Raw genomic sequence first — 14,526 nt, forward strand, 5'->3', positions numbered from 1 at the left:
AGGTCCCACCGAGATTTGAACTCGGATCGCTGGATTCAAAGTCCAGAGTGCTAACCATTACACCATGGGACCCGCTCCGTCGCCTAAGCGAGCGGGAGTCTTGTCAACCCGCTGCTCGGTTGGGCGTGCTGTTTCTGCAGCTCTGTGTGTGTCATCAGCATCATCAATCGTATTTATTGAGCGCTTACTCTGTGCAGAGCACTGTACTAAGCGCTTGGGAAGGACTAATTGGCAACATATAGAGACGGCCCCTACCCAACAGGGGGCTCACAGTCTAAAAGGGGGAGACAGAGAACAAAACCAAACATACTAACAAAATAAAATAGAATAGATCTGTACAAGTAAAATAAATAGAGTAATAAATATGTACAAACATATATACAGGTGCTGTGGGGAGGGGAAGGAGGTAAGATGGGGGATCATCATCATCATCATCATCATCATCAATCGTATTTATTGAGCCCTTACTATATGCAGAGCACTGTACTAAGCGCTTGGGAAGTACAAATTGGCAACATATAGAGACAGTCCCTACCCAACAGTGGGCTCACAGTCTAAAAGAGGGAGACAGAGAACAAAACCAAACATACTAACAAAATAAAATAAATAGAATAGATCTGTACGAGTAAAATAAATAGAGTAATAAATATGTACAAACATATATACATATATACAGGTGCTGTGGGGAGGGGAAGGAGGTAAGATGGGGGGATCATCATCATCATCATCAATCGTATTTATTGAGCGCTTACTGTGTGCAGAGCACTGTACTAAGCGCTTGGGAAGTACAAATTGGCAACATACAGAGACAGTCCCTACCCAACAGTGGGCTCACAGTCTAAAAGGGGGAGACAGAGAACAAAACCGAACATACTAACAAAATACAATAAATAGAATAGATAGGTACAAGTAAAATAAATAAATAGAGTAATAAATATGTACAAACATATAGACATATATACAGGTGCTGTGGGGAAGGGAAGGAGGTAAGATGGGGGGATGGAGAGGGGGACGAGGGGGAGAGTAAGGAAGGGGCTCAGTCTGGGAAGGAAATGTGTGTGTGTGTGTCTGTGTCTGTGTGTGTTTGTGCCTGTGTGTCGGTGAGTGTGTGTGTGTGCACGCGGAACTCCTTCGAGCAACAAATGCATTGACTGTACTGGACTTTCCCAAGCGCTCAGCCCAGTGCTCTGCACGCAGTAAGCGCTCAATAAATACGGTTGGATTGCATTGAAAGAGAAGCAGCGTGGCTCAGTGGAAAGAACCCGGGCTTTGGAGGCAGAGGTCATGGGTTCAAATCCCAGCTCTGTCAGTTGTCAGCTGTGTGACTTTGGACAGCTCACTTCACTTCTCTGGGCCTCAGTTACCTCCTCTGTCAAATGGGGATGAAGACTGAGAGCCCCCCCGTGGGACAACCTGATCACCTTGTTAACCTCCCCGGCTTTTAGAACAGTGCTTTGCACATGGTAAGCGCTTAATAAATGCTATCATTATTATTGAAATGTGCACGGAGTCGGGTCTAGACTGGGGGCCCGCTGTTGAGTCGGGCCCGTCTCTATCTGTTGCCGATTTGGACTTCCCAAGCGCTTAGTACAGAGCTCTGCGCACAGTAAGCGCCCAATATATACGATAGAATGTGTATATAGGTTTGTACATATTTATTACTCTATTTATTTATTTTACTTGTACATATCTATTCTATTTATTTTATTTTGTTAGTATGTTTGGTTTTGTTCTCTGTCTCCCCCTTTTAGACTGTGAGCCCACTGTTGGGTAGGGACCGTCTCTAGATGTTGCCAACTTGGACTTCCCAAGCGCTTAGTACAGTGCTCTGCACACAGTAAGCGCTCAATAAATACGATTGATTGATTGATTGTTAAACCCCTTCCTTCCTCTCCCCCTCGTCCCCCTCTCCATCCCCCATCTTACCTCTTTCCCTTCTCCACAGCACCTGTATATATGTATATATGTTTGTACATATTTATTACTCCATTTATTTTATTTGTACATATCTATTCTATTTATTTTATTTTGTTAGTGTGTTTGGTTTTGTTCTCTGTCTCCCCCTTTTAGACTGTGAGCCCACTGTTGGGTAGGGACTGTCTCTATATGTTGCCAACTTGTACTTCCCAAGCGCTTAGTACAGTGCTCTGCACACAGTAAGCGCTCAATAAATACGATTGATTGATTGATTGATTGACTGTGAGCCCCAACTGCCAACTTGGACTTCCCAAGCGCTTAGTACAGTGCTCTGCACACAGTAAGTGCTCAATAAATACGATTGATTGATTGATTGATTGACTGTGAGCCCGCTGTTGGGTAGGGGCCGTCTCTATATGTTGCCAACTTGTATCCATTCATTCAATCGTATTTATTGAGCGCTTACTGTGTGCAGAGCACTGTACTAAGCGCTTGGGAAGTACAAGTTGGTACAAGACAGTCCCTACCCTACCCTACCCAACTTGTACTTCCCAAGCGCTTAGTACAGTGCTCTGCACACAGTAAACTTGTACTTCCCAAGCGCTTAGTACAGTGCCCTGCACACAGTAAGCGCTCAATAAATACGATTGAATGAATGTTGCCGATTTGGACTTCCCAAGCGCTTAGTACAGTGCTCTGCACACAGTAAGCGCTCAATAAATACGATTGAATGAATTGAATGAATGAATGAACCCCTGGGGCTGCGGGGAGGGTCCGGCGGCTGACAGAGTTCACTCATTCATTCATTCAATCATAATCATTGAGCACTTACTGTGTGCAGAACACTGTACTAAGCGCTTGGGAAGTACAAGTTGGCAACATATAGAGACGATCCCTCCCCAACAACGGGCTCAGAGTCTAGAAGGGGGAGACAGACAGCAAAACAAAACAAGTAGACAGGTGTCAATACCATCAAAATAAATAGAATTATAGCTATATACACATCATTAATAAAATAAATAGATTTGCATAAAAGCTTCCGAGCTCCAAGAGGAAGGTTCTTTCCTGGTTCTTTCCTCCCAGAACCCCGCTCCGTTCTCTTTTTTGTGGTATTTGTGAAGCGCTTACTACGTGCCAGTAGTAATATTACTCTATTTATTTATTTATTTATTCATTTATTCATTCATTTATTTATCTATTTATCTATTTATTTATCTATTTATTTATTTATTTATTTATTTATTTGTTTGTTCATTTTACTTGTACATATCTATTCTATTTATTTTATTTTGTTAGTGTGTTTGGTTTCGTTCCCTGTCTCCCCCTTTTAGACTGTGAGCCCACTGTTGGGTAGGGACTGTCTCTATATGTTGCCAATTTGTACTTCCCAAGCGCTTAGTACAGTGCTCTGCACATAGTATGCGCTCAATAAATACGATTGATGATGATGATGATGATGCCAGGCACTGTGCTAAACTCTGGGTCGGGGGCGGGGGGCGGGGGAATGCAAGCAGATTGGATTTCTGTCCCACGTTGGGTTCACAGTCTCAATTCTCATTTTACAGATGAGGTAACTTGCCCGGGATAATAATAATAATAGTATTTGTTAAGCATTTATGATGTGCCAGGTGCTGTACTAAGCGCTGGGGTAGATGATGATGATGATGATGATGGCATTTGTTAAGCGCTTACTATGTGCAAAGCACTGTTCTAAGCGCTGGGGAGGTTACAAGGTGATCAGGTTGTCCCTCAAGGGGCTCACAGTCTTCATCCCCATTTTACAGATGAGGGAACTGAGGCTTAGAGAAGTGAAGCGACTTGCCCAAAGTCACACAGCTGACAAGTGGCAGAGCCGGGATTTGAACCCATGACCTCTGACTAGGAAATGAAGGTGGTCACAGTCCCTGTCCCGCTTAGGGCTCACAGTCTCCATCCCCATTTTATAGATGAGGTAACTTGCCTGGGATAATAATAATAATAATAGTATTTGTTAAGCGTTTAATATGTGCCAGGTGCTGTACTAAGCGCTGGGGTGGATACAAGGAAATGGAGGTGGTCACAGTCCCTGGCCCACTTAGGGCTCAAAGTCTCACTCCCCATTTTACAGATGAGGTAACTTGCCTGGGATAGTAATAATAATAATAATAATAATAATAATGTTTGTTAAGCATTTACTATGTGCCAGGCACTGTACTAAGCGCTGGGTGGGAGGGATATAAGCAAATTGGAGTGCACATAGTTACTGTCCCTCATCAGGCTCACAGTCTGAATCCCCATTTTACAGATGAGGTAACTTGCCTAGAATAATAATAATAAAAATGGTATTTGGTAAGCGTTTACTATGTGTCAGGCACTGTATTAAGCGCTGGGTGGGAGGAAGATAAGCAAATTGAGTTGGACACAGTTCCTGACCCACATCAGGTTCACAGTCTCAATCCCCATTTTACAGATGAGGTAACTTGCCTAGGATAATAATAATAGAATTTGTTAAGTGTTTGTTATGTGCCAGGCACTGTACTAAGCGCTGGGGTGGATAGAAGCATATCAAGGTGACTCAGTCCCCGTCCCACTTATGGCTCACAGTCTCAATCCCCCTTTTACAGATGAAGTAACTTGCTGGGATAATAATAATAATACTAGTAATAGTATTTGTTAAGCATTTATTATGTGCCAGCCACTGTACTAAGCGTTGGGGTGGATACAAGCAAATCCAGGTGGACACAGTCCCTGTCCCACTTAGGGCTCACAGTCTCAATCCCCATTTTATGGATGAGATAACTTGCCTGGGATAATAATACTAATTATGGTATTTGTTAAGTGTTTATTATAATAATAATAATATTTGTTAAGCGTTTACTATGTGCCAAGCACCGTTCTAAGCACTGGGGTTATTATTATTATGGTATTTGTTAAGCACTTACTATGTTCTAAGCACTGGGGTTGATACAAGGTAATCAGGCTGTCCCACATGAGGCTCACAGTCTTAATTCCCATTTTACAGATAAGGTAACTGAGGCCCAGAGAAGTTAAATGACTTGACCAAAGTCACACAGCTGACAAGAGGTGGAGCTGGGATTTGAACCCACGACCTCTGGCTCCCAAGCCTGGGCTCTTTCTGCTAAGCCATGCTTATTATGTGCCAGCCACTGTACTAAATGCTGGGATGGATACAAGCAAATCAAGGTGGTCACCGTCTCTGTCCCACTTAGGGATCATAGTCTCAATCCCCATTTTACAGATGAGGTAACTGAGGCCCAGAGAAGTGAAGTGTCTTGCCCAAGGTCAGGCCTTCCCAGACTGAGCCCTCTCCTTCCTCTCCCCCTCCTCCCCATCCCCCCTGCCTTACCTCCTTCCCCTCCCCACAGCACCTGTATATATGTATATATGTTTGTATGTATTTATTACTCTATTTATTTATTTTACCTGTACATATTTATTCTATTTATTTTACTTTGTTTACATGTTTTGTTTTGTTCTCTGTCTCCCCCTTCCAGACTGTGAGCCCGCTGTTGGGTAGGGACCGTCTCTATTTGTTGCCAACTTGTACTTCCCAAGCGCTTAGTACAGTGCTCTGCACACAGTAAGCGCTCAATAAATACGATTGAATGAATTGAATGAATGAATGAAAAGGTCACAGAGCAGACAAGTGACAGAGTCGGAATTAGAACCCACGTCCTCTGACTCATTCATTCATTCAATCGTATTTATTGAGCACTTACTGTGTGCAGAGCACTGTACTAAGCGCTTGAAAAGTACAATTCGGCAACAGAGACAATCCCTACCCATGTTCTACCCACTACACCATGCTGCTTCTTCACTCCAGGGATGAGGACTAGGGGGGAGTTGTGGCACACACCCAAACGGGAATGTGTCTATTTATTGTTATATTGCATTATTGTACTCTCCCAAGCACTTAGTGCAGTGCTTTGCATACAGTAAGTGCTCAACAAATGCTTTAATTCATTAATTAATGAAACCTGCCCCCATCAAAGCCCCAGGCAGAAGGATTTGGCATTCATTCATCCATTCACTCATTCAATCGTATTTATTGAGCGCTTACTGTGTGCAGAGCACTGTACTAAGCGCTTGGGAAGTACAAGTTGGCAACATATAGAGATGGTCCCTACCCAACAGTGGGCTCACAGTCTAGAAGGGGGGAGACAGACAGCAAAACATGTAACAGGCATCATTCATTCATTCTATCATATTTATTGAGCGCTTACTGTGTGCAGAGCACTGTACTAAGCGCTTGGGACGGACAATTCAGCAACAAAGAGAGACCATCCCTGCCCACAACGGGCTCACAGTCTAGAAGGGGAGAGACAGCAAAACATGTAACAGGAATCATTCATTCATTTAATCTTATTTATTGAGCGCTTACTGTGTGCAGAGCACTGTACTAAACGCTTGGGAAGGACAGTTCAGCAACAAAGAGAGACCCTCCCTGCCCACAGCGGGCTCACAGTCTAGAAGGGGGGAGACAGATGGCAAAACAGGCATTAGAGAAGCAGCGTGGCTCAGTGGAAAGAGCCCGGGCTTTGGAGTCAGAGGTCATGGGTTCTAATCCTGACTCCGCCAATTGAATCCTGACTCCGGCATCCACAGGAAGCGCTGACATTCCACGAGATGGAGTGACCATTCACGTATTTGTTTCAAGGAGGAAGGCAGGGCTTAGGCAGTGTGGTTTACTGGCTAGGGTGTTGAGGTGGGAAGCTGGGGATCTGGGTTCAGGTCCCTCCACGGCCGCCTTCTCTCCTCAGCGGGGCCGAGCACACCTGGCTCACAAGCGAGATGAGCAGGCATGAGGCTTCATCCTCATCATTGGGGGTGTTTATTGAGAACTTAGTCCATGCAGAGCACTGAATTAAGACCTTGGGAGAGTACAATATAACAGTTGTGGACACGTTCCCTGCCCACAATGAGCTTACAGTCAAGAGGGGGAAATAGACATTAATAGAAATAATAATGATTGTATCTGTTAAGCACTTACTATGTATCCAGCACTTTTCTAAGCGCTGGGTTAGATACAAGCTAATTCATTCATTCATTCAATCGTATTTATTAAGCGCTTACTGTGTGCAGAGCACTGTACTAAGCGCTTGGGAAGTCCAAGTTGGCAACATATAGAGACGGTCCCTACCCAACAGCGGGCGCACAGTCTAGAAGGGGGAGACAGACAACAAAACAAAACATATTAACAAAATAAAATAAATAGAAGAGTAAATATGTACAAGTAAAATAAAGAAAGTAATAAATATATACAAACAATGGTCCTGGGAGTCAGAGGATCTGGGTTCTAATCCCGGCTTGGCCAAGTGCTTTCTGTGTAACCTAGGGCAAGTCGCTTCGCTTGTTTGTGCCTCAGTTTTGTCAACTGTAAAATGGGGATTCAATATCTGTTCTCCTTCTACCTAGACTGTGAATCCCATGTAGAAAAGGGACTGCGTCCAACTGATTAACTTGCCTCTGCCCCAGTGCGAAGAACAATACATGACGCATAATAAGGGCTTAACAAATAACATCATAATAACAGAGAAACATGGACACAGTCCCTGTCCCACATGGGGCTCCCTGTCTTAATCCCCATTTTACAGGTGAGGTACAGAGAAGTGAAGTGACTTGCCTGAGGTCACACAACAAAGTGCCAGAGCCAGAATTTGAACCCAGGTCCTTCTAACTCCCAGGCCTATAATAATAATAATGATGGTATTTGTTAAGCTCTTACTATGTGTCAAGCACTGGTCTAAGTCCTGGGGAAGACGCAAGGTTATCAGGTTGTCCTACATGGGGCTCACAGTCTTAATCCCCATTTTACAGATGAGGTAACTGAGGCACAGAGAAGTGAAGTGACTGCCCAAGGTCACACAGCTGACAAGTGGCAGAGCTGGGATTAGAACCCACGACTTCTGACTCCCAAGCCTGAGCTCTTTCCACCAAGGCACGCTGCTTCTCTGCCCTATCCACTAGGCCATGCTGCTTCCTTAAGTAAATAATTTATGGCTCAGTGGAATGAGCCCGGGCTTTGGAGTCAGAGGTCATGGGTTCAAATCCCAGCTCTGCCAATTGTCAGCTGTGAGACTTTGGGCAAGTCACTTAACTTCTCTGGGCCTCAGTTACCTCATCTATAAAATGGGGATTAAGACTGTGAGCTCCCTGTGGGCCAACCTGATCACCTTGTATCCTCCTCAGCGCTTAGAACAGTGCTTTGCACCTAGTAACTGCTTAATAAATGCCATTATTGTTATTGTTATTGTTGTTATGCAGACTCACTCTCGGCTTCAAGGCTGTCCATCACCTCACCCCCTCCTACCTCACCTCCCCTCTCTCCTTCTCCAGCCCAGCTCGCACCCTCCGCTCCTCTGCCGCTAGCCTCCTTACCGTGCCTCGTTCTCGCCTGTCCCACCGTCGACCCCCGGCCCACGTCCTCCCCCTGGCCCGGAATGCCCTCCCTCCACACATCCGCCAAGCTAGCTCTCTTCCTCCCTTCAAAGCCCTACTGAGAGCTCACCTCCTCCAGGAGGCCTTCCCAGACTGAGCCCCCTTTTCCTCTCCTCCTCCCCATACCCCGCCTCTGCCATACCCCCTTCCCCTCCCCACAGCACTTGTATATTTATTTGTACAGATTTATTACTTTATATTACTTGTACATATTTACTATTCTATTTTATTAATGATGTGCATATAGCTATAATTCTATTTATTCTGATGGTTTTGACACCAGTCTACATGTTTTGTTTTGTTGTCTGTCTCCCCCTTCTAGACTGTGAGACCGTTGTTGGGTAGGGACCGTTTCTATATGTTGCCGACTTGTACTTCCCAAGCACTTAGTACAGTGCTCTGCACACTGTAAGCGCTCGATAAATATGACTGAATGAATGAATGAATTAAGAGTAGGAAGGGGAGCAGAAAGGAAGAAGTGCTCACATCCTGGTAGCTTTGCATACACTCTCAGGACAAGGAACTTGACTGCACATAAATGAAAGTAGATTACCATCTGTCACACTGATGGTTGCATGGTAGCAAAGCCCTCCTTAATGCTGTTTTCCACCTGACAAAAGAAAGACACTCTCGATACCAGGAGGCTCTCTCAGAGGGTTTCCTACCTCTACTGCTTGTTTCCCACGCTCCTGGTCTTCAATTAATCATCTTAATGTACCTTACTCTCAATTCTCCTGTCTCCTATCCACAGCTGTAATAACAACTGGGGTATTTGTTAAGGGCTTAGTACTTGCTAAGCACTGTACAGAGCTCTGAAGTAGATATAAAAAAAAAATCAGGTCAGATGCAATCTCTGACCCACCAAGAACTCACAGTTTAAGTAGGAGGGAAAACTGATGTTTAATCTCCCTTTTACAGATGAGAAAACTGAGGTATAGAGAAGTTCAGTGATTTGGCCAATGTCGTGCAGGGAATGGTAGAGCTGGGAAGTTCCTCGTAGGTAGGGATTCTGTGTTGCATTCTCCTAAGCACTTAGTATAGTCTCTGCACATAGTAAGTGCTCAATAAATAACACTGATAATTGACTGGGATTAGAAACCAGTTCCCCTGGTTCCCAAACCCGTGTTCTTTCCACTGGGCTCTGTTACTTATTATTGTTATTATTATTATGATTGTATTTGTTAAGCGCTTTTACTGTGTGCCAAGCACTGTTCTAAGCACTGGGGTAGACACAAGGTAATCAGGTTGTTCCTCGTGGAGCTCATAGTATTAATACCCATTTTACAGGTGAGGTACCTGAGAAGATAAGTGGCTTACCCAAGGTCACACAGCAGACAAGTGGCGAAGCTGGGATTAGAACCCACTTCCTCTGATTCCCAAGCCCGGGCTCTTTTTTCCATGACTCCCTCCTGTCACTCTCAGCTTGGAACTCCTTCTCCCGTCAAATGCACTAGACACATAAGAAAAGCAGCATGGCTCAGTGGAAAGAGCACGGGCTTGGGAGTCAGAGGTCATGGGTTCTAATTCCTGTTCCACCACTTGTCTGAGGTGTGACTTTGGGTAAGTCACTTAACTTCTCTGTGCCTCAGTTCCCTCATCTGTAAAGTGGGAATTAAGACTGTGAGCCCCAAGTGGGACAACCTTGTATCCCCCCCCCCAGCGCTTAGAACAGTGCTTGGCACATACTAAGCGCTTAACAAATGCCGTCATTATAATAATAATAATAATAATAATAATAATAATGGCATTTGTTAAGCACTTACTATGTACCAAGCACTGTTCTAAGCGCTGGGGGGATACAAGGTGATCAGGTTGTCCCACGCAGGGCTCACAGTCCTAATCCTCATTTTACAGATGAGGTAACTGAGGCTCAGAGAAGTGAAGTGACTTGCCGAAGGTCACACAGCAGGCATGTGGTGGAGCCGGGATTATAGTAAGCACTCAATAAATATGGCTGATTGACTGATTGATTATAATCTGCACCTCTCCCTCCCACAAGCCGTGATTGGCCTGAAATGATTTTCTGTTAGCTATGGCACCCTACTGATTTTTGTTTTAATTTTGTGCATTTATCCTCAGGCTTTATGTGTTTTAGTATTTTACTGTTTCATCACTCCCATTAAGAGTTCAGTAAATACCGTTACTACTAAACTACTACATTAGACTGCACACTCCTTCAATCATTGGTATTTACTGAGCACTTAATAATAATAATGGTATTTGTTAAGCGCTTACTTTGTGCCAAGCACTGTTCTAAGCACTGGGGTAGATACAAGGTAATCAGGTTGTCCCGCGGGGTGCTCACAATCTTCATCCCCATTTGACAGATGAGGGAACTGAGGCACAGAGAAGTGAAGTGGCTTGCCCAAGGTCACACAGCTGACAAGTGCTGGAGCCGGGATGAGAACCCACAACCTCAGACTCCCTCTTTCCACTAAGCCAGTGATTTGCTTGTAACCACCCCAAGGCTTAGTATAGTGCCTGGCACATAGTAAGCATTTAACAAATACCATAATTATTGTTTATTATTGTTACCACTCCCGGTGAGGTGTGGCGGTAAAGAACACAAAGGCCGCAGCACACTCCAAGTCAGACATCTTTAACCTTTAGGGGAGGTTAACACATCCTTGCTTTTGCATAATCCTGCCCCTTGACCCTCCTGAAGTCGCTTCCACAGAAGTGAACTTTCACTGGTCCCCACACTGTCCGTTGGCCTCCGTGGCTTCTTGCTGGCCATTGAGCACGACGTTGGCGTCCCTCATTCTCCAACGGTCCCTGTTCGTCGCCCTTAATCCCACCTCCAATGGTCCATTGCTCTCCACCTCGTGGCCTGAGACACCATCTTAGAGCTATGTGGCCTTCGAATGGGGCGAAGGGGATAGGGACCCCCCAGAATACCAAGAAGTCGGGGAAACACGGGGTGCTAGGGTCCATCCCAAGTTGTGATAGGGTCCAAAGTGTCCTGCAGCAGAAAGGGCTTCAGGCTTTGGCGTTGGGGTGTGTATGTGTATGGAGGGCACCACAGGCGATAGAGGGATGGGAGATGGGTAGTGTCAGCAGGCCACAACCCACCTTTAGCACTTTTTTTTTTATAATGGCATTTATTAAGCGCTCACTTCTGGGCCACCTTGGACAGCAAGAGTCAACAAGGCGCCTTAAATCTCCCTCCCTACACCGTGGTTTGCAGCCGGGGAGGGGAAGGGACCGTAAGGGGAAAAAACACCGTGGCTGCCAAGGCTCTCTGGGAGAGGCTCGGTGTTAGGAGCGTTCATTCATTCACTCACTTGTAGTTATTGAGCGCTTACTGTGTGCAGAGTACTGTACTGAGTGCTTGGGAGAGTACAATGTAACAATAAACGGACACATTCCCTGCCCACAGCACGCTTACAATCTGATCATTCAATCGTATTTATTGAGCGCTTACTGTGGGCAAAGTACTGTACTAAGCGCTTGAGAAAGTACAGTACAACAATAAACAGACACATTCCCTGCCCTGGAGTCCAAGGCTGAAGAAGATAAGGGGAGCGCTTATCATCAGCTTTAAAGCACTCAATCAGTTCTCTCTCTCCTATTTCACCTCTCTAATCTCCTACTACAACCCAACCCTCCAACTTCCCTCCTTTAATGCCAACTCGCTGTTTCTCAATGCCATCTTTCTCAGTGCCAATCCCTTGCCCACATTCTGCCTCTGGCCTGAAATTCTCTCTCCCTTCATATCCAACAGACCGACACTCTCCACCTTCCAAGACTTATTAAATCACATCTCCTCCAAGAGTCCTTTCCCTACAGCCCTCATTTCCTATACTCCCTCTCCCTTCTGTCGCTCTTGCAATTTGATTTATACCCTTTAAATACGCAATATTCACCCTGCCTTCAGTCCCACAGCACTTGTGTACATATTTGTAACTTATTTTAATGCCTGTCTCTCCCTCTAGACTGTAACCTCCTTGTGGGCAGGGAACATGTCTACCAACTCTTTATACTTTAACAGGATAGAAAGAACATGGATTCATTTGAAATATGGTATTGGAGGAGGCTTTTGCAAATACCATGGACTGCCCAAAAAGCAAACAAATGGATTTTAGAGTAAATTAAACCCAATTTGAAAGGCCAAATGAATCATCTTAAATTAGCATATTTTGGACACATAATCAGGAAGACTATCTGGAGAAGACACTAATGCTAGGAAAAGTCCAGGGAAAATGTGGAAGAGGCAGACAGGCAGCTAGATGGATAGACTGTGAGCCTCTTGTTGTTGGGTAGGGACCCTCTCTATATGTTGCCAACTTTTACATCCAAAGCGCTTAGTACAGTGCTCTGCACTCAGTAATAACTCAATAAATGCGATTGAATGAATAAATGAATGAATGAATAGAGGCCATAACAACAATAACGGAAGAACCGTTAGAAAGGTTGTGGATTATGGCAGAGGACAGGATGTTCTGGAGAAAGGATATGCCTGGAGTCACTATGAATCGAAAATGACTTGATGGCACTTAATAGTAAAAAACAGTACAATTGCTCTGCATGTGGTAAACCTCAATAAATATGACTGATTGATTGATTTTTTTTTTATCCTTGATCTGCCAGTGCCATTCCCACAGACTTCAGTTTCCTCACTGAGGAGAATCAATTCTGCACCTTTTACCTTCCCTGAGGATGCTGGAGCAAAGGACAAGGAGAAGGTCCTTGAAGTTCTTCAGGAAACGGTATCATTGTTATTACAAGCACCATTGACGGTATTTACAAAACACTATGTGTCGCTAAACTACAAAAAAATTAGATTGGACACAGTCCATGACCTTCACGGGGATTACAGCCTAAGAAGGAGGGAGAACAGGCCTTTTATCATCACTTTATGAATGAGGAAATTGAGGCTAAGTGAAGTTGAGTGATTTGCCCAGGAGGAAACAACAGGCGAGTGGCCTTTCTGAAATCACTTCTTCTCCAGGAAGCCTACCCTGATTAACTTCTTTCACCACGTTATATTTCCCCAGCTGCTGCTTCTGCACTTTCAAATAACCTAAGCACTTGGAGGGTACTCATTCTCCCCATGTCCCCCACCCGCTGAAGCAATTATGTCTATGTCTTTATGCTCACTTTAATGCTTCCTCCTACTTGTAATTGATTTCTGTCTGTCTTCCCCTTTATATTATGAGCTTCTTGAGGAAAGGAGCAGCACGGCCTAGTGGCAAGAGTACAGGCTTGAGAGTCAGGGGTCATGGGTTCTAATGCTGGCTCCGCCACTTGTCTGCTGTGTGACCACGGGCAAAGCACTTAACTTCTCTGTGCCTCAGTTACCTCATCTGTAAAATGGGGATTGAAACTGTGAGCCCTACGTGGGGCAACCTGATCACCTAGTATCCCCCCAGAGCTTAGAACAGTGCTTCGCACATAGTAAGCGCTTAACAAATGCCATTATTATTATTATTATTATTATTATTATTATAAACTGCTCTGCCTAATGTGAATGGTCAATAAATACCTCTAATCAATTGATAGAAGGGGAATCTCCAGACATCATCGCCAAGTGGCCTGTAGAGCGAGCTCGGGAGCCAGGGAGGAGCCGCGGTCGCCCAGACAGCAATGTTAATAATAATAATAATAATAATAATAATAATAATAATAATAGTGGTTTTTGTTAAACGCTCAGTATGTGACAGGAACTGTTTTAAGCTCTGGGGTAGATACAAGCTAATCAGTTGGACACATTCCCTGTCATTCATTCATTCATTCAATTGTATTTATAGAGCACTTTGTGCAGAGCACTGTATTTAGCGCTTAGGAAAGTACAATTCAGCAATGAAGAGAGATAATGCCTGCCCACAACGAGTTCACAGTCTAGAGGCGGGAAGTCAGACATCACCACAGTCTTCATCCCCATTTTACAGATGAGGGAACTGAGGCCCAGAGAAGTGAAGTGATTTGCCCAAGGTCACCCAGCAGACAAGTGGAGGAGCCAGGATTAGAACCCAGGTCCTTCTGACTCCTGGGCCCGTGCGCTCTCCACTAGGCAACGCTGCCATCTGTCCCTGACCTTTCCCACTGGGCTATCCTCCTGAGGGCAGGAAAGGGGATCAGTCTCTCTCTCTCTCTCTCTCTCTCTCTCTGGCTCATGGCCTCAATCCACATTTTACAGCTGAGGTAACTGAGGCCCAGAGAAGGGAAGTG

At 44.8% G+C, this 14,526-nt stretch overlaps 1 protein-coding gene and 1 non-coding gene across 2 annotated transcripts in view; one reads left to right on the forward strand and one right to left on the reverse strand.

The window, feature by feature from the left end:
* TRNAQ-UUG lies at positions 1 to 72 on the reverse strand. The gene has a single exon. It is a non-coding gene; the product is annotated as a tRNA-Gln (tRNA).
* Positions 73 to 1,421: 1,349 nt separating this feature from the next.
* The window catches only part of B4GALNT2 (beta-1,4-N-acetyl-galactosaminyltransferase 2), a 53,336-nt gene continuing 40,231 nt past the window's right edge, over positions 1,422 to 14,526 (forward strand). The window contains exons 1-2 of the mRNA XM_038754226.1: positions 1,422 to 1,463; positions 12,946 to 13,064. Of these exons, the coding sequence (XP_038610154.1) occupies positions 13,015 to 13,064 (50 nt within the window). The 5' untranslated portion in view covers positions 1,422 to 1,463; positions 12,946 to 13,014. The remainder of the gene's footprint in view (positions 1,464 to 12,945; positions 13,065 to 14,526) is intronic.

Source organism: Tachyglossus aculeatus, chromosome 11 (assembly GCF_015852505.1).
Source record: "Tachyglossus aculeatus isolate mTacAcu1 chromosome 11, mTacAcu1.pri, whole genome shotgun sequence".
Taxonomy (NCBI): Eukaryota; Metazoa; Chordata; class Mammalia; order Monotremata; family Tachyglossidae; genus Tachyglossus; species Tachyglossus aculeatus.